Here is a 23,424-nt window from a genome sequence, read left to right on the forward strand (position 1 = left end):
GGCGCGCGGGGCACTGTGGGAAGAGGGGGGCGCTCCGCCGCCGCGGGGCGTTGTGGGAGAGCGGCGGGGGGCGCGCGCGGCCTGCTGGGATAGAGAAGGGCAGGGCTGGGGGGGCTGGCGGCCATTTTGAGTGTGGCAGCAGGGGCGCCTCCCCTCCCGCCCTGGGGCGGCTGTCACCGTTCCCTTGCCGGCAGGGCCCGGGCTGGGACGGGGCAGGCCGGTGTAGTCCCAAGCACACAGGGTCCACACGCTGAGCCTTCCCTTCAGCGCCAGTGTCCCCCACGCTGCCCAAGCCGCACGGCCAGAGCGCACACGGGGGGACGGGGACACCCACGGGGGGCGGTTGGCCGCAGGCCGCGGGCACGGGCTGCACAGCCGGGGTGCGGGTCCGGGTGCCCACAGGGGCCCTCACCCAGGCCCCGGCTTCTCCGTAAAGGCGCTAATGCCTGGACGTGCCCCCGCAGCGCGCGGGGGGACCAGGCTGTGACAGACCCCGAGGCGGGGGCAGCGCGTGGGGCCGGGGCCGGCGTCGCGCCCCGCCTGGGCCTGCCCGGCGGGCCAGGCCCGGTGGCGACCGGCGGCGTGACGTCGGGCCGCCGAGCAGGCCGCGGGGTCCGCGCCGCCACGGACGTCACTTCCCGCTGGCCCGGCGGGCTCGGTGGGCCGGCACCTTGCCGGAGGTGGGACGCTGGCGGCCACGCTGGGGAAGGCCCGCGGGTGCGTATCTCGCTCTGTTATTTGCAGACTAACACGCTGCTGTGCTCCGTCTCGCCTCTCTGCCTCATGCAGCTGCTCTGCTGCAGGGGAGAACCACTGCGCCGCGGGCGAAATCGGAGCCCGCCGTGAGCTTCGGCTAACCCCCGGCCCCCTGAGACAGCAGCCCCGACCTTTGCTGCCGCGATCTGCTTGTGCGTCCCCTCGTCCTGCGGGGAGCAGCTCCCATCACGCTCCGGACGTGATGGCAAGTTTCTGGCCTGATAATGTCTTGAAAACATAAAATGAAGCTGCGGTCACAGTGTGGGTTTTGAGGGTAAAACAGGTGCAAAATGAATGATTGCTAGCGTGGCAACTTCAGCAGACTGAGCACTGCTTGACATTGTCCAGAAAACCGTGAAGAAGTTTTAATCTACAAATAATATGCCAGATTTGGTATTTTACATATTTTTTTCCCTATTGTTTTTGTTCTGCCTGCTATTAGTGAGGAAATAGGATTTCAGGTGTTCAGGGTGGGATGCAGCCGCAGAGCCTATACCACCGCCGCAGCAATTCCTGTTATTTACCTGCAGGGACAATACAGAAGTGCTTCTCCTCAGGGATCCTGGTCTCAAGTCAGTAGGTCTCAGATCTAACCAGGAGTACAGTTCTTTAACTTTAAGAGTTAGTTCCCACATTTATCTACACCCACTGTGAGACCAGAATCCCCTTTCCTTTAAAATACACAGTGATGATATTTTTCTCATTCTTTTGTTCTTTTTCCAGTTAAAGTGTTATACATTGTTTTATATCCCACAATTTTTTCTTCTTCTAAGAACTGGCCTTCCAGCAGTATTAGAGAAATGCTAGTGCTATATCAATTGAAGGCATAGGACTTCAGATGGAGATGAGTGGCACACTCTTAAGGAATTTTCAAGCTGTCTTGGGTTTTGAGGCATGTGCTCCTATAAAAATGCATTGAAATTGCTTTCTTGCTTTCATGAATCTTGATGTCAGGTTCAAGCTTTTATACTTCTCCTATCTTAAATAATTATTCTTGGAGTATAGCAATAGCTGTGAGAATCTTTAAAATTTCCCCATTAAAATTTCCAGCAACCTGATATTTTAATTTTAGGAGAACACCCACCCTTTCATTATTTCGGTCCCCAAGAAGCTTGGAACCAAAAGAAAGAAATGTAAACCCTGGATGTCTTCATACATGTTAACTGCATTTTCCTTTCATAGTCTCCAGAACAGAGTTTGGTTTTGCTTTTAGAATAATATTGCCCTCCTGTGGTCAAACAACAGTAGATCTGGGAAGTGTTGTCAAAGGTCTGTTTACATGTCATTCAAATATGGTTAATTATTGCATGTGCATATATCTCATTTAGTAAAGCAGAAGTCTTTTCTGTACTTACTTGCTCTTACAATTTGTTTACTATAGCTCACCATTACAGATTTAGATCACTTCTAGTCTAATTCACCCTTTCATATTCTGATCAGACTGGTCAGCCAGAATGATTCGACAAGCTTTATTCTGAAATGAATAGAAGATTTTAACTCTGGAGTCTAGGAAGACTCAACAAAAGACACCTTCATTACTTCTGAGGGTCTCAGGGTCAGCTACCCCATTACAGGTCAGCTCAAACCCTAAAATATATTTTCAGGTAATGAAAGATGTTAGAAAAGTGCAGAACAGCATTCCTCCTGCACACTGTAAATTGCAAGATCAAAGCCTGGATTATCTCATGTGGGCCCAAAAGATGACTCATCAATACCATCATAAGACAATTTACTTCAAAACACCTACAATACTTAGCCAAGTTTTAGAGTTGTATAACACTGTGGGTTGTTGATCTGATATTTTGTCACTCCCTTTTTATTATTTCTTCTGCCTTTCTTCCTAATCATTGGAACTTAGTTTGTCAGTTTATACCAAGCTGGAATTTATCTGGCAGGATAATTGGATCTTCTAGCAAAGTGTCACATTATGTAGGAATTATGGATAATGCCCCTGCAAAACTAGTTAATAGAAAAGAAGTTTAATTGCTGCTTGAGCAATATTGATCAAATGTAGCGATTCTACCCATGCATTTATATATTACCTACCACTGTAACCTAACCTGTGCAATACAAACAGTCCTGTGCTTGCATTTGCTCAGATGAATGGACATGAATTTCAGTGAGATGCTGCTGGAAGAACACTCCTCAGATGAATGTTTTTTTGTTGGACTCTGCTGTGAGTGGCAATTCTCTGTGGGTGACCAGGTTTGAAGGCTTGTGTGGAAGACTTGAATCACACAACCTGGCACCTCTTAATGGGCTCTGGAAACTAAGCATGATGCTTTGGATCATTGAATCCTGCCCTTGCTGTTACAACACGGAATCACAGAAGTATTGGTAGAAGGGACTTCCGGAGGTTCCTAGTCCACTCCTGTTCAGGGCAGGACTATCACCAACACAAGGTCAGGTTGGCCATGGCTTTGTCTAGCCAAGTCCTCAAAACCTCCAAGGATGGACACCACAACCCCTCTGGGTGGCCTGTTCCAATGTTCTGCCACCCTCTCAGTAAAGAACTTTTTGCTAATGTCCAAACTGAAAGTTTTGAGTTGCAAAATGTAGCTATTGCCCTTTTCTAGATCATCTACCACTGTCAAAAACAGTTCCCCTCCACTGTCTTTGTAACTACCTCTTCAAGTAGTTGCTATTAGGTTGTTCATTAGCCTTCTCTTTGTCGCATTAAAAAAGCCTACCTCTCTATGGATCATGTGCCCCAGTCCCATAATCATCCTGATACAGCCTTCCACTGGACTCTCTGTGGTTACTCAATACCCCTCTTGAACTGGCCACAGTATTGCAGGTACGGCCTCGCCAGCACTGAGTAGAGAGGAATAATAACTCCCTTTGATCTGCTGGCTGCACTTCTCCTAATGTAGCCAAGTCCACAGCATGACTTGCTTGCAAGGAGAGCACACTGGTTGCTCATATTCCCTTGACGTTCGCCCTGACCCCCCCCCCCTTCTCAGCAGGGCTGCTACTCAGCCAGTCAGTTCCCAGCCTGCTCTAATGCACGGGATCCTGTCCCAGCTGCAAAACTTCTCACTTCTCCTTGCTGCACATCACGAGGTTTCTGTTGGCCCTGTGCTCAAGTTTATCATAGTTCTTCTGGAAGGTTGTTCCACCATTCAGTGTGTCAGCACTCCCTGCAAATTACTGTCATCCACGAAACTGTTGAGGATGCACTCTGTGCTACTCTCCAGGTCACTAAAGAAGCTGTGGGGAGATACAGATCCCCAGTATCGACTCAGGGCCTCCCTGTTCATTACCAGCTGTCAGCTGGACACTGAGCCACTGATTTCTACCCTCTGAGGCCAGTGACTGAGCTGGTTTTTAGCCAGTCTAACAGTGTGTTTGCCCAACCCGCACTTCTTCAGCTTGCTAATGAGAATAGTGTCACAAACCTCACTGAAGTCAAGGTAGATTACATCTGCCACTCTCCCCTTGCTCCCATAGCCAGTCATCTCAGCCTAGAAGGCAGCCGTAATTGTAATCCTGTGACTGATTAATATTCCTGGCTCTTTCTCCTCTTATGTCATTTCCAGCTGAAGAGCTCATAAATTTTTGCTATTAATCCCAAAGAGCATGACCTTGTATTTTGCAGTACTGAATTTCACCCCCTTTCTATTATTCCAGTCCTCAAGGCTGGCAACTTTTCATCTTCTCTAGAATACTATGATCCTTCTCTGTATTTTAAATGACTGTCAACTTTGATTGCAATTTGACTCGGAATAGGGAGCTTGAGAAATTGCAGCATGAAAGGAAGTAGACTTGGCATGGACTTGGCTTCAGGGTAATACTGTTCTGCACTGAACTACAGAAGGATTCTTCTAGTCAAAAATTTTTCTTCCCTACAATCCCCAGCACATGGAAAAATCAATTCCAAAAGGTATATAGGGAGCGAAGGGAGTGTGACCTAGAAAAACTAGTAAGATACATATGTCAAATACAGTTAATTTTTTTACTAATGATGCTGATCTATATATATATATAAAAATGCTGACCAGAACACTTATCTTCCCTATGTTTGGCTTTAGGCTACATTCCCCATCAAAGGCAAAGAGACCCTGTTGACACTTTCCTGGTGAGTAAATCAGTCATGAGAGCAACATATTTCTTTTCCAAGAAACATACAGAAAACAGTGTACTGGAAATTAGGACCCCTGGGTTTCCAGAGCTCAGTATATTCTTGAACAAAGGTACTCAAACTCCGTCCTTTCTCCCTTGCCTGCCTAGCAAACCCGCTATGGAGCTCTCTGGTCTAATTGTACCACTTTTGTCTGCCATCATTCTCTTTTCCAGTGACTGCTGCAGGAATGCCACCGCGAACAGAGGGGAAAGGACTTGTCCCCCATCCCTGCACACCCACTTGTGCATGGGACTCGTCATATCAGAGCAGTGATCGGTTGGTCCATCCCACCTGCAGATATTTTATCTTTTACGAAGTGTGAGTGAGACTGTGGTAATTTTATGCAAATCCATGTGCGGATTAAAAAAATAATCAAATTCTAAAATTTTCATTTAAAGAGATTAGTCTTGAAAAATCCCCCATCTAATCCTCCTGGAATAGTCACTTGGAACAAACCTGCATCTCCTTGTTTTCCTCCTGGGTCCTGTGCATCTCCTGGCAAACTTTCTCATAATGCTTTGGGGACCATCTGGGGCAGCAAGTTTGAGTCTGAGCAAGGCTTACCAGGCAAATTAAATATGATATATCGTGTGATAGAAAAGATGTGTCAGTAAGTGGGAACATGGGAGTTAAATGCAGTAAAATCTGGACTCTGTTGTACTTCATAGGTAAACTCCCATGATAATGCATGAAAAATGGAAGAGTTAAGCCTTGGTGAGTCTAATGGTAATTTAGGTACCAAAAGGCCAGAAGAAAGTCATGTAGCAAGAAAAATGAGTAGCAGGAGACTCTGCTAAAACTTGCTATAACTGCTGTTTGACTTCTGTAACAGGGATGTAATCTGTCTTCCACACATGAGCTCAAATTATGCTTGAACAATTGGGGTTTGATCCAATGCCATCTCCATTTTTTTCTGGTCCCATCAGGGATTTTGGGCTCTGTACATGGTGGGCCAGCCACCGATCATTGCCACAGGGGGGGAAATCCAGAGAAATCCCAGTGATGTTAAGAAGAAACTAACTTAGATCCATGAAGATATCAGCTAAATTAGACTTCCTGGCACATTAATATTCAACGTCCTCGGACCTTGCAGCATGTTTTCCTATGGGGATATGTGATTGGATCAGCCTGCAGCAAGCCCAATTGCTGTGACTTTAAAAAACCTACAAGCCCGTGATACAAACTCTTGAGAAAAACCTCCAAACACAGCACTGGGAATAACTCAGCTCTGCCCAGCAATGGCAGACTGGCCCCTGGAAGGGAGTATTTTTCTGCCTTTCAGATACCTGCTGTGGAGTGAAGGGCTGGCTCATTTTTCTCATTGCATAGGCACAGCCAGCTCATTTGTGCGCTGTCTTCCTCCACAGTGTGAGTCCAAGTTTACAGCTCAGACTATGCCTCCCTACGTCCATGCCTTTGGTCTCATGCCACCATCCAATTTACCTGGCAGCTTACCATGTTTCTGCCCCTGGTGCTGGATTGTTTCTGTCTTCCTCTGACTTTGGCTCCTTGCCTGCAGAATTGCTTTAATTAAAAAGTTAATGAAAGATAATGCAAACAAGTATTTTGCCTGTATTTTATCACAGTCCAGCTCCTCTCCCTCCCTCTCTCCCAGGGAAGGTGAAAATTAGGAGCTAGGTTTTTGCTGCCTTTTGCTGTGAGAGTTAACAGTGGAAGTTACTGCAGACTTAGGAGGAGCCCTATGAAGAAAGGGCACTAGCGCTTATAATGGTAATGCATGCAAACGAGTATGTAGATGGAAAACATTATTCATTAACAAAAGCTGAGAGAGTTTTCATTTACAAGGGATTAATCTAAACCCTTGCAGTTCTCCTGTCTTTTTGGAACAGGCAATTCTCAGCATCATTTTCCTCCTAAGGTTAATGCGAACTTCTGGAAAACTTTCCAAAAGGATATACACCAACCCCAAATTGTCCTGAGCAGGGGCAAAAGGATGGTGTAAAATCTGAGCCCCGCTAGTACCTATAGCATGCGGCCTCATGTCCATATGGAGGAGGGTTTGCTCATCTCTCTGTGAGTTCCCCGGGAACCTGGGAAACTAAGATTAGCTGGTGCGCGAAGCAATGTGAGTCACATCACCAGCCCCTTCTCCTAGCCCAGATTTCTCCCAGCCAGCCGTGGGGAGAGGAGAAGGCAGGGAGGTGAGGATGTAATTTCCCCATGTGCTAGACAGAGCAGCTAACTCTGGCAATTACGTTACTTTTAGACCCACCATCCCTGGCAGTAGTCTGAGAGCTGCCATTTGGATTATTTTTCTTTCCAAGCCTGCCTGTGCATGGGTGTGGAGTGATGTTCAGTTCCCTTGATCTTGTTTTTAAAGCCTTAGTGAAATGAGTAAGAATTTTATTTTTTTTAATATCCGCAGTGGATTTCATAGCCCTGATTTATGGCTGCTCCCTAATGACATTTAGTACCCGGTGCCTGCGATTGTATAAATAAATTACATAAAAGTGGATTTGTGACATCATTAGCAGCACCCCATTCCAAGGGGAGCCTCTGCTGCGCCTGCTGTGCCTAATCAGAGCTGACAGCGAGCGGAGCCGCACGCTGAGCGCTCCGAAGCTAATGGGTATGTGCCAAATTCAGCTCGCCACGGCGTCGGTGCAAAGCTGGAATAGCCACCCACTGCGGGGGGGGGGGATTAGTCTGGGTTTACACCTGGGAAACCAAGATCGGTATCAGGGCTGCTGAACACACTGTGCTCCCTAAAATCATCAGAAGCAATGGAAAGACACAATGGCACGCTCTGGATCAGGCCTTGACGGTTCAAATATAATCTGAGTTTGGAGGGCAGGAAACCGATTACGTGCCTGCTATTGCACTGAACTGCTTTCCAGAGCAAGCATTAGCAGCATGTACACAAGTGCTGGATGAAGTAAGCCGGCATTTATTTTTTCAGCTCCAGGAGGAGAGGGTTGCTTCTGAACGACTCGCGCCTGCTGCGTCGCACCTGGAGGTAGAGACTCTGCGCAGAGCCGAGCGGAGCCGCCAGGAGGGCACATGGGACCGGAGCCGCCGTCGCAGGTCGGGTTGTGCCCGCTTCCCCTCGCCTTCGGGGTCAGCCAGGAAACCCTCTCACCCTGGCGGAGAGCGAGGCTGTTAAAAGCTTTGGGGCTTTATCTTCTTAAGCTTCCCCAGCTCCATTTTGGCCTTTTTCTCCAGCCACTTGGGCAAACCCTGTATCACGACTGAGTTAGACCCGGTGACCCAGGGCACGACGCACCTCCGGTTTGTGATGCTTCCCTCCCATTGCCCTGGGCTGCCGGGTGGATCAGCGACCTGGCAGGGAGGAGAGGCCTGTCTCAGTTCCCCAGGGGTATCCAGTGACATGGGCATCAGCACAGGCTCCTCTGGCCCTCACTGTAACAGGGCTCAGCCTCAGAGTTTCAAACTGCTTGGAGCACCGGCCGCCACGAGGTTTAGGAGTCCAGTAACAAACTGGGAAGGACACCCTCTCTTTTATTCCCATCTCTCCTTGTGATTGAACAAGTCAGTCCTTCTGAGCACTGTCTAAAGGGAGTTTAGATAGGTGGTTTATCTACCCCGGGTTTTGCCGTTAAGATGTGTTTCTCCTAAGCATTAAGTCATTATTTTCTCTCGCAAACCTATGACCCACCATAGGGCTTTATCTGAAAGTCCCTTTCTCAATAGATCTCATAGCACACCCAAGCTTTCCTTGCCTGAGGAGGTGCATCTATGGAGGCTTTTACTGAGCCTTTGGCTCTGTCCCCTGTCATTGCAGCAAAATAAGGCAGATCCAGACCCAGAGGAGCTGTTGCAAAATTTCTCTGGCTTAATGATTAACACCTCACGATGCTGCGGGAGTGTTAGGGCAGCGAGACCTCTGGACTTGCAAGCTCTCCCCGAAGAGGAGCCAGCCGCTGGCCTTGCACCGAAACCCATCCCTTTACAGGAGAGAGGATTAGCTGGCAGGTAATTTGAACAGTTCTGTGATTGAGTGTGCTGCGGGGGGCTGCCTCAGCCCCCTGGCACCCTGCCTTAACTGGGTGCACAGTAATTGCCAAGAGCTGGAGAGATGATGCAGATCACAAGGATCTTTGGCACCGTGAAACCAGCAGTGAACTCGCTGCCAGTTAGTGGAAGGAAGGAGAAATGCTGCACGTGGCAGTGGGGGAAGGAATAGAGACACCTGAGCCCTGGTGGGGGCTGCCTTCCTCTGTCGGGACAAGCGCCTGACCTTGAGCACTTGCGATTCTTCCGTCTGCACTCATAGCTATTGCATATAACACTAATACTTACCGAGGACCAGCTCAAATGGGCTTTCACAGGCGCAGCTGGAAACTTTGCCTGGCTCTGAAGCCCTATTTGGGCTCAAAATGTGATTTTAATGGATAATGAGAGGAATAAAAAAAAAGGGGGGAATGGAGCCTTGTGTTGATATGCTGTTTGGTGTGGAAACCTCGTTATGGGCCTCTTCTGTGGTCCCCCCCAGTAAGGGATGAGGCAGCCAGAAAGCCCGTGGTTTCTCCAAAGCCTGTGTCTGATCATGCGAAGGAACGGGGAGTGCTGCGCGGCCAGGGGATGAGGTCAGCGTTTGGAGAGCACCAGGAAGGGAGTTAATGCAGTGAAAAGCTGTTCCACCCCGGTGCCCTGCTCTCTCCAGGCCGGAGAGCAGCTCCCACGGTTTGGAAAGGCGTCAGATGTTGAGCAAATTGAACCGCTGGGTTGCCAGAGTGCTGGGGGGCTGGCTGGCAGGGCTCCCCTTCCCCGGGGAGGCGCTGGGACGGCAGGGCGACCACACGCTGCCAGGTAGTTTGAACGTGGCCCCGTCCTTCCCTCCCTCCCACCGGGGGGGGGGGGGGGAGGCTTGGAAACGCAGCTGAGATGGACCTTACTCTAGCGGAAAAGGGAACCAGAGCACCATGGTTCGTGTCTGTCCCCCTCTCTGCTCTCCCGGTGACAGCCCGTCTCTCAGGCTAGTGACAACGCTCGCTTTCTTGCAGGTTGGAGCGCGCCATCTGCCCGACGCAGGGAGGCCAGGCGTGCAGAGCCCACCACCGAGCCCAGCGCCAGCCCGCGGCAGCATGTCCCTCCGCGAGCACGCGCTGGCCCTCTTCCGCAGCGCGGTGGGCACGGTCCGGCCGGCCCCGATGCTGAAGAGGGCTGTGACGCTCCGGGCAGATGGGTGCCCTCAGCTGCTGGTGAAGGGCCGGGCCTTCCCGGTGAAGGGGAACCTGTACCTCGTGGGCTTCGGCAAAGCTGTGCTGGGGATGGCTGCGGCAGCGGAGGAGATCCTGGGCGAGCACCTCATGCGGGGGATCATCAATGTGCCGCTGGGCATCCAGGAGAGTCTGCAGCGAGCGGGAATGCAGTAAGGAGCCTGTGCCTGGAGAGTTTGGAGGGGGAGGCTGCCAGATTTGTCCTCTGCAGGGCATTGCTGTGAACCCTCTCGGTCCCCTCCAGCCCATCGTGTCCACCACACCGCCCTGGCCGTGGCTCTCCAGCATGTCCCAGTGGCACCAGTGCTGCAGCCCACCTCTGGGGCTGGGTGCACTGTCCCCCCAGCCCAGGGGAAGACCCTCTGCAAAGGCCCCCTCCCTGCCCTCGGCCATGCGCTGTGCTCCTCCAGCCCCGTTTCCTGGGCAGGTGAGTGTGGGGCCACCTGGGTGGGTGCAGGTGTCGGGGCGTGACAGCCTCTCTGCACCCGGCAGGGACATGCTGCTGAGGCCGCACAGCAGGATCGAGGTCATTGAAGGTGCGAGGAACAACCTGCCTGACCAGGAGGCCCTACGGGGAGCCGGCGCCATCCGGGACCTGGCCGAGGGCCTGACTGCCGACGACCTGCTCCTCGTGCTCATCTCAGGTAGCGTGGGCATCCCGGCAGCGGGCTCTGGCTGAGGGACCCTGCTGCTGGTGCAGCCCCTCGTCCCCCTCCAGCCGTCTCTCCGTCCCTTCGGACTTTCCCTTTTCCTCCCGTGTGCAGGAGAGAGCTGAAATCAGCACAGGCAAAGCAGGTCAGGCCAGTGGGCTGAGGAGTGGTGCAAACGGGGCAGAGCCATCCCTGGGTGGCACTGGGCCACCACGAGCCACTGCAGCAGCCATGTGGCCTCCTGGCACTGGGGAGAGGCCAAGCTGCACACGCTGGGTGAGCAGCAGCTCCGGCCTCGTGCCCCTGGGCAAAAACAAGCAGGGACTCGGAGCGGCTCTGCAGGAGCGCCTTGGTCTCTGCTCCGTGAGGCTCCTGCTGGCTCCTCCGCAGATGCTGGAGCCTCACCTGAGCCAGAGGGAGCAGTGCAGTTACGCACACACTGGGACAGCTGGCACCTAGCTGTGCGTGGTGAGATTCCCTGGGGTTTCCCCCGTCCTTCGGCTCCCAGGCCTTTCTGGGAGCCTGCGGGCTCGCAGCTGCGGCCCAATCACCCTTTGGCTGCGGCTCCCTGCGCACGTGGCATCCAGGCCCCAACTGCTCCCCCTCTCAGCTGCATTCCTGGCTAGTGATTGAAACGGGGGCCTTTGCTTTTTTTTTTTCTTGCTCATCATGTTTTATTGATGCTGATTTGCCTCAAACCTCTGAGCAGCCTTTGCCCTTTTATGGTAGGTTTCAGCTGTACTTTTGTACGCCTTCGCCCTCTGCTCAGATCTCACTCCTAATCTGTATTTTCCATCCATTTTACTTTTCTGTTCTAACCTTTTTCTCACCTCCTTTTCTGCTTTCTGATGCCCGATTGTATCAGTTCCCCAGACAGGATTCCCTGGGATGAGGCCATCACCCCGGCATCTGGGGGCGCTTTGCCCGTTGTGCTCCTCTCTCCCCCTTTCTTTTCTCCCAGGCCTTGATCAGTGCAGCTTGGCAGGTCCCTGTCTTGCCGCAGATGTAGCTGGTGTTTTTCTACGCTGCCCTGACCAAACGGAGCCAGCAAAGCAGGCAGCGTCACCATCTGCTCGAGCTGACTGCTGCGTGAGTCACGGAGCCTGTGGTCCCTGCTCCGCCAGCCCAGCAGCCCTTGAAAGGCAGCCTGGCAGCACGGCAGCAGCCTGATGTGGTGGCCACAGTAACTGCTGGACCTCCTGCCTCGCTCTTGGCGGTCCCCACGACTGCCGACATCGCGGGCGTGCAGGACCAGTGAGGTTTTAACCTCCTGCAGACAGCGTGAGGCAGCGGCGAGTCAGGCCTGTTGGTGGAGAAGTCATTTTGCAGAGATGTTAAGGCAGTTCCCTGACACCTCTGCGTTTCCTCCGCAGGCGGCTGAGCAAAGAGGAACGGGTGCCCCTGCTTAGGGGTCAGCCAGCCCCGGAGAGCCCATCTTTCCTCCTGCCCTGCTGCACAGTGCGCTCAAGCCCTGCTTTCTCTTCTGCCTCTTAGGGGGTGGCTCAGCCCTGCTGCCTGCTCCTACCCCTCCGGTCCTCCTCGAGGAGAAGGAGAAGCTCACAAAGATGCTGGCTTCCAGAGGAGCTGCCATACAGGAGCTGAACACGGTCCGCAAGGCCCTGTCCTTGCTGAAGGGTGGAGGGCTGGCCCGGCTTGCGTATCCCGCACAGGTAATCAGGGAGAAACCTGCGCTCGCCCAGAGCTCAGCAAGCTGCTGTCCAAATAGCGGTTTCATTGGCTGATCCAGCTGTGCTCGCAGGGTTTTTTCATCATTGGGTGAATAATCTTTGCATTTAGTTTTGGGAATCTGTTTCTCAAACGATGGGTCAAGGCCTCCCCAGAGGGGACTGCAAAGGCTTGGAGCATCTTGTTCAAAGCCAGGGAAGTTGCACAAAAGGGAAAAAGAGGGTTCACCTGCACTTGCAAAAAGTTCCAGCAAGGCTGACCCAAGAAGAGAAAACTGGCCAGGCTCACAAGTGCCATGCCATGCTGGGCGTTTGGGGTGGAGCATGGTTAGCAGTGTCCACGGGGGCTCTTTTGGGGAGAGAGGGATTTGGGTTTCTCGTCATTCTCTTGTCATTTTGTAGAAGTAACTGAGATTTCACTGAGGTTTACAGAATTTGAGCCAGATGTAACCTCTCCAGATGCCTAATGAATATATAAAAAAGCATAAGTGCCAGAACAGTCAGTGCTAACTACTGGAGCTGCTGTCCAAAATGAACAGACACCTACACTCTTGCAGCACTGGCTAGAAGACTCAAAATCGCAGGGGGAAAGAGGTGGAGGAGAGGGAATTCAGATGTGGTGAGCATCAGCAAACCCCAGCCCTGACCCAGGAGCAGCTGGTGCGTTGCTGCGCTGACTCCCGCAGTGCTTGCATGGCCGCGTCCAACCCCTTGTCTCACCTGGGGGGCATCTGCAGCATATGCCATCACTGGCGTGCAGGTTGAACCCACACTAGGTTAGCAGTATGGCAAGTGCTGTGGCACTGGCTACATTTTCCAGTTTGATGGTCCAGCATCGAATGACATTGTAATTCTGCAGGTCCGAGAAGTGCAGGACCTTAAAACAGAAGTGGGCCAAATTCTGCCCTTGTTGACACCTGCTTTGCAGGTGTAACTCCGAGCAGCTCTTACGCCCATGCTCTTGCATGGGCGCCTGCCGCTGCCTCCCACATTAATCCACAGCCATTTCTCTTGGTAGGTCGTGAGTCTCATCCTTTCCGATGTGATTGGTGACCCCCTGGACGTTATAGCAAGCGGGCCCACTGCAGCCAGCTCCCACAGCGTCCAAGACTGCCTTCAGATACTGGACAAATACAAGCTGCTGACCAGCCTGCCCAAGTCGGTGGAAACAGTACTGTCCAGCTCTCCTGCAAGCCCTACCTCTCTGGAAGACTACTCCCACGTCTTCAACGTTATCATCGGGTCAAACACTCTGGCTTTAGATGAGGCCAAACGCCAGGCAGAGGACCTGGGCTACGCGACTCTGGTCCTGAGCGCGGCAATCTGCGGGGAAGTCAGCCGCGTGTCTGCACTCTACTGCCAGCTGATCCAGCTGGTCTGCCTGGCCTTCGCCGGCCTCAGAGACGGGCCTCTGGGCGACGAGGTGAGGGCAAAGCTCCTGCAGCTGGCAGCAGAGCTGGAGATCCCGGGTTTGAACCCTGCCGAGACTCTACAGGCCCTGCGAGGATTAGGGCCTGACAGACCAGTCTGCATCCTGGCCGGTGGAGAAACCACAGTCCAGCTTCAAGGAAGCGGGAAGGGAGGGAGGAACCAGGAGCTGGCTCTGCGAGTGGGGCTGGGGCTGCACAGAGCGCAGGCCGCTGAGGCCGGCAGCCCCCTGGGCAATTGCGAGATCATCTTCCTCAGCGGGGGGACGGATGGGCAGGATGGGCCAACAGCAGCGGCAGGGGCCTTCTCCAGCCTGGAGCTGGTAGATGAGGCACGCCGGGAGGGTCTCGATGTGGAGGCGTTCCTCAGCAATAACGACTCCTACACGTTCTTCAGCCAGGTCCAGCATGGACATCACCTTCTGGTGACGGGCTTAACGGGAACCAACGTCATGGACATCCAGGCTATTTTAATTAGAGCCAAGGAGAGATCATGAGAGCTCCCTCCACAGATATCCAGGACCAAGGGTAAATGAGGGCATTAACACTGGAGACAAATGTGAACTGCTTAAATTAGGGCTAGCTGTTGAGGGCGCTAATACCTTTGATAGAAGGACTCCACTAATTAGACACACGAGATGATGTCCACAGCAAAAGCATCAGAAACAGCCAAACAATTAATTGGGATCAAAGAAAGGTAAGCACAGCACCACATTAGGGACATGGAGGCCGCATTAACACTTCTCTGCTAAGAGCCACCATGGCTGTAACAGCTTCAGCTCAGGTTAAAAGGTGTGGGGAAAGCAAGGCCATGGCGGCAGCTGCATCTCCAGCGACCCCAGCTCAAGAGGAGCTCATCTGGGGGCTTTTGCAGGTTCACAGAGATGCATTACGGTGACCAGAGGACATCAAAGCAGCAGCAAGGCCCACACGGCTGGGACTACTGGAGATGTGGCCACACCAGAGCGTCCCGGGCCATGCACAACCCCCGAGTCTGGCATGGCACAGCCCCAGCAGCGCGGCTGCAGAGCACTTCAGCAGAGAGCACCGTGTGAACTCAGCCGCACGGTGCAAATGCCAGAGGGCAGTGCATCCTCCCTGCCTTGCGCGAGGAAGAGGGTGATTCAGGCACAACGGTGCAAGGAGCCGTCTGAATAGGAGCACTTCTCCTCCGCTCTGCAGCCTCCTTGCCTCCGTGGGGACACTTTCCCAGCTGATCCTTGTTGGGAGAGCCTCTGTGCCAGCAGCACGTATGCGATGGGCATTTGTGGTATGGTTTTCCAACTGGGCAGAAGACAAGCCTGCATCAAGCCTGAGCCACTGACCTTTCCTCTGCACCGAGGCAGAAGTCGCTGTCACTCTGATTTGTTCTGCAGAATTAGCAGAAGTAAAGGCAAGGCAACCTTCCCGCTCAGCTCCCTTGTCCCATGCTGCTGGGCTGATCAAAGGGCAAAGCTGCGGGAGCCTTGCCTTGCTGCGGAGCCGCTCCCCCATGCACACGACACTGCAGCGATTGCTGTTTCGTCACCTACTGCAGTGCAAGAGGTGGGAGAGCAAAGATGAGCCAGGTTTCCCAGGACGTGCGGCCCACGGCGGGGCTGCATTTCAGAAGGGCTATGCCTGTAGCAACACGCATGGCAACGGTTTTGACTGGATATTCAAAGGATTTAGGCTCAGCAGCCAGTGTGACCCAACACATTCAACTCCTTTTGAAAATCAGCCTGGTTATTACAGAGCCTAAAGTGGGAATGGAGCTCTTTTGAAAAATCCAGCCCTAATTTAATAGGACACGCTTGACTCAGACTGTTTCCAGACAGACAGAACTCCCCCATGTGACTGATCTAATCTCGTGACACAAATACACCATCCTGCCAACGCCGCGAGTAGTGGTGTCGCTGAGCGGCTGTGCTGCGTGCGGCTCGAGGCTGGGCTGGAGGGTGGGTTTTTGAGGAGGATGCAACACCTCCCGCTTTGCTTTTTAGGCCAGTATCTAACAAGTAGGGCTGGCAGCGGGGCTGCCACGGGGGCCAGCTCCTTCCTCTGGGCATCGGCACCAGGCTGGCTGCTGGACTGAGCGGAGCACGGCCCGAGCCGCTGGCAGCCTCTGCCCACAGCCCAGGCCTGTAAAAACCCCAAAGGTATAAAAACCTCCCCGCGTGTCATTTGTTCTGAGTGAACGACTTCTGTAACGTGCCTAAACTTGCTCACGCCAGCAAACTGCATTGAGATCTGCCGGGAGAGACCTGCCAAGCGTTATAAAACTCACTGCAGCAGCAGGTGATGACAGCGCAGAAGAAGCCGCTTTGTGTCACGCGTTTTCTCTGGAGGTCGCCAGCACGTTGTAGAGTGTTTGGCTTTTGCCGTGTGCCCGGCGTGCCGGCTCTGCGGGGGCACAGACGCATGCGCTAACGCATGGGAAGGAATCCGGCAGACAGCCAAAATGTACGGTCTGGGGCCAGGATAACTGGCTAAACCTGGCCCCGTGGTGCTGTTCATGCTTCCTGGCTAATTCTGCTCCCGTGACAATCCGGAGCGGCTCTGGATTTGTGCTGGGTTGACTGGCCAAGGGGGAGGTTGCAGTCCTTGGCGACTGCAGGCTTCCTGCCGCAGCTGCCGTGCTGCTGCCCTCTCCTGTCTCCCAGTTGAGAGTGGGAATGCTGCGCTGGGAGGTGTGAGCTCAGGGCCCAGCTCCCTGGGGAAACCGGCCAGGAGTAACATCACCGTGGGAGGACCCATGCCTGGTGTCTGGGCCCACCTCCACAGCCCTCCGCTGCGCCCGCAGCCTTGCAAAATTGCCGAGTGCTGTGTTAGTCCTTGGGGCCACCGCTGGCGCCGTGTTGCAGTCATGTTCAGAAGACCTTGGGCTGGCATTTGCTGGCTTCTCCGGGGAAATGCCTGTGCCGTTAATACCACATGTACACTGAGCAGCGTCCTTGCTTTCTAAACAGTGGCTTTTCACTAATGATTAAAAGGAGTTTGTGTTGTGGGGAGAGAAGGCTGATAAAAAGTCTGTTGAAAGGATGGAGTTGTTTGAAGTGCGTTTCACATCTACATTCCCTTGGCCTCCATACATGGTTTTGTTCTTGTCCCTTCTTTTCTAATGAGGAGATAACAGGACGGGGATGTTGGCCAAGGACACCCAGGTTACAAGAATACTTTTCCTCTCCTGATGCTTCTGCTTGGATAGATCCAAGCTTCGTTTCTGCCTAATTGCTTTGACGAACCACGTGCATCTTCCACCCAGGGAGGAAAGGCACTCCTGGAGGAGGTAGCTCTGTGGACGCTGTGCACCCCTTACAAACACAGCACCAGCGTGTCCTCCGGATGAGGCTCAGCACAGAACTGCGTGTTACGGGTCCAGCTGAGGTCAGCTCCCTCCAGCTTGCATCCTTTTGCTGACAGCAGGAGACCCCAGGCGTCAGCCAGCACAAATTTGGGCAGCACTGGTCGGGTTCTGCAAGGATTTGTTAGTGTTTGCACCCAAACGTCACTTACCTGCCATGGACCAATTTGCCCTGGGTTGTCGCAGCCTGTCAGGGCGACTTAAATACGTGACGATGTCCTTGCTGAGACCCTGGGGTCCTCCTCGCTCGGGGTTTTGAGCAGTCCGTGCCCTTTTTATCTGAAAAGCGAACAGATAAAAACCCTCTCTCCAGCAGCCAGCCCCGAGGCAGGAGGGAGCGCGGCAGGGCCGGTCTGCAGCGGGGGCCGGGGAAGCCGGGGTGGGCACGCGAGACGGGGCGCGGGGTGGCCGGGGAGTGGAGCAGCGCAGCCCGCAGGGCGCCTTCGGGGCCGGCTCGGTCTCCTGAGCGTGGCGCTCGTAGCCAAACAGCGCTAACGGCCGGGAGAAGTAACTATGTTAATAACAGTGGAAGCTTTTGGCAGTAAATTAAAAATCTTGGCTGCTGCCCTTGGCTCTGCTCTTGCCTCTTAGGAGACATTAATATCACAGCTCCCCAGCATTCCCATTATCACTTCATTAAGGATCCAATAATGATAAATGCGGATGGTTTTATTTTGCGCCGAGCCTGATTAATGGCTAATATTTCCCAAGGTGTTAATGGGGCCCTTTCTTTATGAAGTGATCGGAAGGGGTCTGCCTTTAATCTCTTCCACAAGCTGGGTAATTTCCACCGTTTTCGCTAATGTGACAGATTTAATGCAAACCTTTAAAGAGCGGCCGAGGCCTCTCGAGGAACTTCGAAGAGCATCGCGTCTGGGGCCTGCCCTTGCCGCCGCGGCCGGCCCCCCGCGCTCGGCCTTCCGTCGCCGGCACGAGAGCCGCGGTCCCGGCCAGGGTCACGCTCGCCGCTGCCCTGCGCCGCCTTCCCCCGTGGCTCCTCCGCGCCGCCGCCGCTCCGGCTCTGCAGGGCCTCCTGCCGCGCGGACGAAGGACCACCACTCCGGAAACCTGCCTGTCAGCAGGGACCCAACGCACTGCTTCAGACAGACTTTCCGCAGCTAGCGGGGAGCTCGCCCGCTCTGCCGTCGCCGCGTCCCGCCTGCACCCGGCGGGGACACCGCCGGCCTCCCGCCGTCACGGGAAGCGACGGCTCCGAATGCCAAACAGCGGAACGGGCAAGGCGGCGGGTGCCCCAGGATGTCCCCCGGCCCGGGATGAGCCGCGGGCATCACGCGTTGTCCCGGACGTTGTCCCGGACGTTGTCGCGGCGGGCGCCGTGCGGGACCCACGCTGACCTTGCAGCGGCCCGGCGGGTCCGGGGGCTCCTCCGCGGCGGGCTCCCTCGGCGCGCGGGCCGCTCTCCGCTGCAGGACCCCAGCGTATTGCACGGCTTCAATCCCTATATGAAGTGCGTGACGTATAATCACATAGGAATAAAAAGCCATACAAGACGGCGGGCCGCGAGGCGCTCCAGGGCGGCGGGGCGACGGCGAGTCCCCGTGCAGCGGCCGCGGCAGGGCGCTGGCTGCCGGGGCTGGGAGCCCGCGGGGGCACCCCGAGCTCCTTCGCGGCACAGACCTGCGTTAGACAAAGGAGAGAGGCGGCGTTTCGGCGCGGAGGACGCGGGCCCCGCTACGGCGATGGCTTCCACGGCCGTTGCATGCTCCAGCCGCACGCGGTCCCCCAAATCCAGCACCCAGGGGAAGGAAACAGGGGAGGAGGGGGTCCGCCAGCCGCCCGCCCAGCCGGTCCGTTAGGAAGGCGCATGTGGGAGGAATGAGACCCCCAGCACCCCCCAGCCTGGGGCAGGCCCACAGCGAGCGCGGAGCCGCCGGCAGGGACGGGTCCCCACGCCCGGCGGTCCCCGAGCAGCTATCACCACCCTGCAGCAAAGCCGGCATTGCTGCCGGAGGGAGATCCCGGGCCAGAAGCAGCACCCGTGGCTCAGCCGGGCTCATGCAACGCTGCGGCGACGTGCGCCGAGGCGGGAAGAGCTCCTTGTAGTTAAAAATCAAAGGCATGATGCATGGACAAGGCTTGGGGCTCCGAGCAGCTCCTTCGCCCGCCCAGGTCTGAGACCCCAGCTGAGGGCCAGGCTCCAGCCTCGGGCAGCTCTGCGAGGGCTGAGGCGGCCCAGGGTGCTACCGGGCGATCAGCCTGGCTCTCCTTAATCAACGTCACCTGCATGCATGAGACCCCAGCTCCCGACTGCTTTTCCAAGCTGCAGGAAGCCAGCTCCTGGACCCAGCAGGCTCTCGATGAAGTGCTCTTGCTTTGCTGGGAGCATCTGGCCCGTGCTCCTGAGACTGCGTGGCAAGGGACACTGGCGTCCTGTCACCGGCGCCCTGCTCAGCGCCTACTGGGTAGCGTCTGGCCGGCCAAGCGGCTAGGACAGCCGGTGCGGGGCAGATCTCATCCAAAAACTGGAGAGTTTGGATGTCCACGTTGGTAATACTTCTCAAGATCTCAGCTTCTCCTCTTCAGTCTTCATCGGGAACATCTCCAGACATGTCCACCGAAGATGTCCCCGCTGCCCCTGGGACGTGTCCTCCCGCTGCTCCGGGTGCTTTGCACCTGCGTTGCAGCGCCCGCACGGGTCGAGCCTCGGCGAGGAGCCCCGGACACCCGCCCGGCAGGGAGCGCGCGAGCAGCCCGGAGCCAGAGCTGGGCACGGCGCTGCTCCGGGAGCCCTGCCGAAATCCCCAGCAAAGTCTGCGGTGGGGGAAGTCATCAGCCGCCCGGCTGGCGAGAGGGAATAAACAGGGCGCCTTGCAAGTGCAGTGACGCTCGCGGGATGCTGATTCCTTGATCATTTCTTAAATGACTCTTAAAAAAAAAAAATTGGCAATTAAGGGATTGTTGGTTGATGAATTGTAAAAAAAAAAAGATGCATTTATGAATCACTGCATCCAGGTTGGATAAGAATACCGATGGCGCTGTATTTTGGAGTAATTATTCTCCACGAGCGTGTGAATCATTAGGTATAATTGCCCTAATAAATAAAAGTGAGATAACACCAGTCTCTAGCTTAATCTGCAAGAGCAGAGCAAGCTCGTGTCTGAGAGCACTTCGAGGGAGACAAACAGGAGCACAGAGCGGAGGGAGAGTGGAAAGGGGAGCGCTCCAAGCCCGGGCACATCATTAACTCCTACCGCTCTCACCCTGGTCCGAGTTTGCCACCGGCCGCGGTGGCCGGAGGCTCCCTGGGCGCTGCCTCCCCGCGTGCCCACAGCTTTCCTGCTGCAAAGCCGCAATTTTGTTAAAAAGCATTTATTGGGGTGGGGGGGAGCAGCTATTCAATCCCGACAGGAACATTTCGGGTTTCCCCTGGGAAATGCTGGAATGAAGAAAGAAAAAAAACCCCCACACAACAGAAAACCCCAACACACACTTGAAGTTGACATTTTGAAATGAAGCAGAAATTTTCTTCTCCACTTAAAATGTCATCACAGGCTTTTGCTTAAAAAAGAACTCTAACCAGAATGACATTTTGAGGGGAAATGTTGACTTAAAACCCAAAAGAAACCCCCCAAACCATGAAATGAAATGTTTCCAGCCAAAATGAGATTTCTTGCAGGGAAATCAATATTTTTGCAGCAAAAAAAAAAAAAAATCAAATAAATAGAGAGCTCTTTGGATTGCGTTTCCCACGGGCCAAAAGGGCTCCCGCTCTGCCCAGCCCCTGGGAAGACAAACTAGAAATACTTTTCCATGTTTTTTTGCTGGGATGGCTTTCACCCTGCGCGGGAAAGGCGGCGAGGGAGCGCTGCCCAGTGCTACCTCGGACAAAACAGCGGTTCCCCTTCCCGGGAAAGCGAACCGTTTCCTGGAGAGCCCTGCAAAGCAGGACAAACCGCTCCGTGAACCCTCCTCCCGGGCGCACCAGCGACGGGCAGCACCCACTCCCTCCCGGCTGCGCTCCGGGCACCCGCGGGACGCCCCGTCCGTCCTCCGGCCCGGGCTTCCCGCCTCGGAAACGCATCCCAGGAGTGGCACGTGCCCTAAGGGACGTCACGCGGCAGCGTTTCCCGCGCCTGGCTCGCCGGCTGCACGGCGGCCCCTCCTGCCCCGAGCCGCTCCAGGCTCCTCCGGTCGCTCTCCCGCCTTAGTTGCGCTTGGGGCAGTTTAAAGCCCCCTGCAAACCCCCTGCCCCATTTCGGCACGCGGCTCCAGCGCCGGAGCGGCTTGGCGACCCCTCTCCTCGGTCCCGCGGGAGGCAAAGGAGGAGCTGCTGGTGGGTGACGCAGAGCTCTGCTGGCCAGAGCCCCCGCGCCGGGGACCCCGACGTCCCAGCGTCCCCCCGGCCCCAGCCAGCTCGGCCGGGCCGCGATCGTTGCTCCCGGCACCCAGGAGCGCTGCCGGAGACGGTGCCGCGATCCCTTCAGAGCGCGAGCGGGATTCACGCCGCACCCCCTGGGGCTCCCTGCAGCCTCCTCGGGGGGGAACGGGATTCGGTCTGTAACCCAGGGCAATCGCCGCTTGCTCTGCAAGGAATAACTCCGAGGCTCTTCCCCGGCCCGCAGGATTGGAGCCGGTGTCCCCGGGGAGAGCCGCCGCGGGGACACCCCGGGCCGCGCGAGCGCCGGCCGGCCATGCGACGCCGTGCAACGCCGTGCAACGCCGTGCAACGCCGCCCGCTCGCGGCGCTTCTGGCTGGGTGGGGCCGGGCCGGGAGCAATCTGTGCTCCAGCTCCCCGCGCCGCAGCTCCTGCTGCCTGGCTTTTGTTTTTTAATAACCTGTAATATGAGAAGCCCGCCCTAGGGAGCGGAGGGATTATTGTCAAATATCACTTCCTATTTGCAGGGCTGCGAGGGGCTTTATTCACGTGAAAAGCCGGGGGATTAGCCGGGAGGCGCGCGAGGGACGCCCGGCGGCAGCTAGGGAGCTGCCGGGGCCGTCTCCTTTCCGCGGAGGGCCGAGGTGAAACCGCACGGACCACGAGCATCCCGCGGCCCTGAAAGGCGAGCGCCTGGCGGGAAGGGCTGCAGAATCCTAATTAGCTTTTTAAAATTAATGAATTGGCGCAGAAACAAACGCGCGGGGACAATGGCTGGCACCGGCTCTGCCTGCAAAAAGCCGGCGCGGCCACGCGGCACCCGAGACGCGGAGGCAGGGGGCTGGCAGGCGCTGGCGACCCGCGCGCCCCCTCCACGGGACGACGCCAGGCGAGGAGGCCACGGGAGCCACACGCAGTACGGGGCTCGTCCTGGGGTCAGCCGGCTGCCCGCTGCGCTTCCCGCCCCGGGAGACGGGCGGAAGGGCTGGATGGGGACAGCAGCGAGGATGAGACGAGCGGGTCGGGCAGACAGGCTTCGCTGCAGGGACACGAGCCCTGGGCTGCTCTGCCCGGGCGGCACCACCCTGGCGGCCACGCGTGGTGGAGCTGAGGCTCTCTGCGAGGAAGAGGAGAGCAGGACACCTCTGCCGAGACGCTTGGGCATTGCACCCGGGCGAGGGAGACCAGCAACGGGCTGGGCCAAGCTCTCCCCGGACCGGGAAAGGATGAGACAAGGGGGCGGGCGAGGAGTGAGCAGGAGGCAGCAGCTAGCCAGGGCGGTGAGAGAGCTCCCAGAGATGCCCTCAGGATGGAGCAGCGTCCCCTGCAAGCAGCTCACGTCCCAGGAGGAGAAGCCCTCCCACGGGCTGCTGCAAGCCACCTTCCCGCCAGGGACCTGCCGGCCACGACGTGGGTGGGGGGCACCCAGCTCCCCAGGCTGGGAGACCCCCACCCCACCCCCCGACGGGACCCCGGGGCCCCAGCTTGCTCCCCACCTGCTCTTACCAACCTCCCCAGCACCCGGCCCGACCCGGGAGCGCCCGGGAGCTTTGCCACTGGGCGGAACCCGACCGCCGGCACGGCCCTGCCCCTCTGCTGCCCGGACCTCTTGCGAAGCCTCCTGGAAAGGCAGAAAGCCCCGTGCGCCGCGCGCAGCCCCCAGAGGTCGATTAAGCTCCGATTAATTGCGTTAAGGTCAGCCAATGTACTCTGCTAAGGAAGAAAGCCAGTAATTAAACGCCGCGCGGGGTGGGCTCCTGCCGTCAGCTTCCCGGCGGCGCTGGCGGAGTCAGGCCCAGCAGGGTCGCGGCCGGCACCGCCGACCGTAAAATGGTGGCGGCAAGCGGCAGATAACCGAGCGCCTCGCCTAAAGCCATCAGCGACCAAACCGCCCTCCTCGTC

At 55.8% G+C, this 23,424-nt stretch overlaps 1 protein-coding gene across 4 annotated transcripts; it reads left to right on the plus strand.

Moving 5' to 3' along the window:
* The first annotated feature begins 646 nt into the window (after positions 1 to 646).
* GLYCTK (glycerate kinase) lies at positions 647 to 16,004 on the plus strand. Of its 4 annotated transcripts, none has more exons than XM_067303203.1 (9): positions 647 to 717; positions 4,788 to 4,949; positions 5,053 to 5,197; positions 7,800 to 7,924; positions 8,643 to 8,833; positions 9,865 to 10,232; positions 10,573 to 10,724; positions 12,225 to 12,400; positions 13,434 to 16,004. In XM_067303203.1, exons 6-9 carry the CDS (start codon positions 9,946 to 9,948, stop codon positions 14,337 to 14,339), a joined length of 1,521 nt encoding a protein of 506 aa, XP_067159304.1. In that variant the 5' UTR covers positions 647 to 717; positions 4,788 to 4,949; positions 5,053 to 5,197; positions 7,800 to 7,924; positions 8,643 to 8,833; positions 9,865 to 9,945; the 3' UTR covers positions 14,340 to 16,004. The 4 variants fall into 4 exon arrangements, with proteins under 4 accessions (XP_067159304.1, XP_067159305.1, XP_067159306.1 ...); XM_067303204.1 differs by having other exon boundaries at positions 4,788 to 4,834; XM_067303205.1 differs by lacking the exon at positions 647 to 717 and adding an exon at positions 2,271 to 2,330.
* The last annotated feature ends 7,420 nt before the right edge of the window (positions 16,005 to 23,424 follow it).

The sequence above is a fragment of the Apteryx mantelli genome, chromosome 12 (genome assembly GCF_036417845.1).
Source record: "Apteryx mantelli isolate bAptMan1 chromosome 12, bAptMan1.hap1, whole genome shotgun sequence".
Taxonomy (NCBI): domain Eukaryota; kingdom Metazoa; phylum Chordata; class Aves; order Apterygiformes; family Apterygidae; genus Apteryx; species Apteryx mantelli.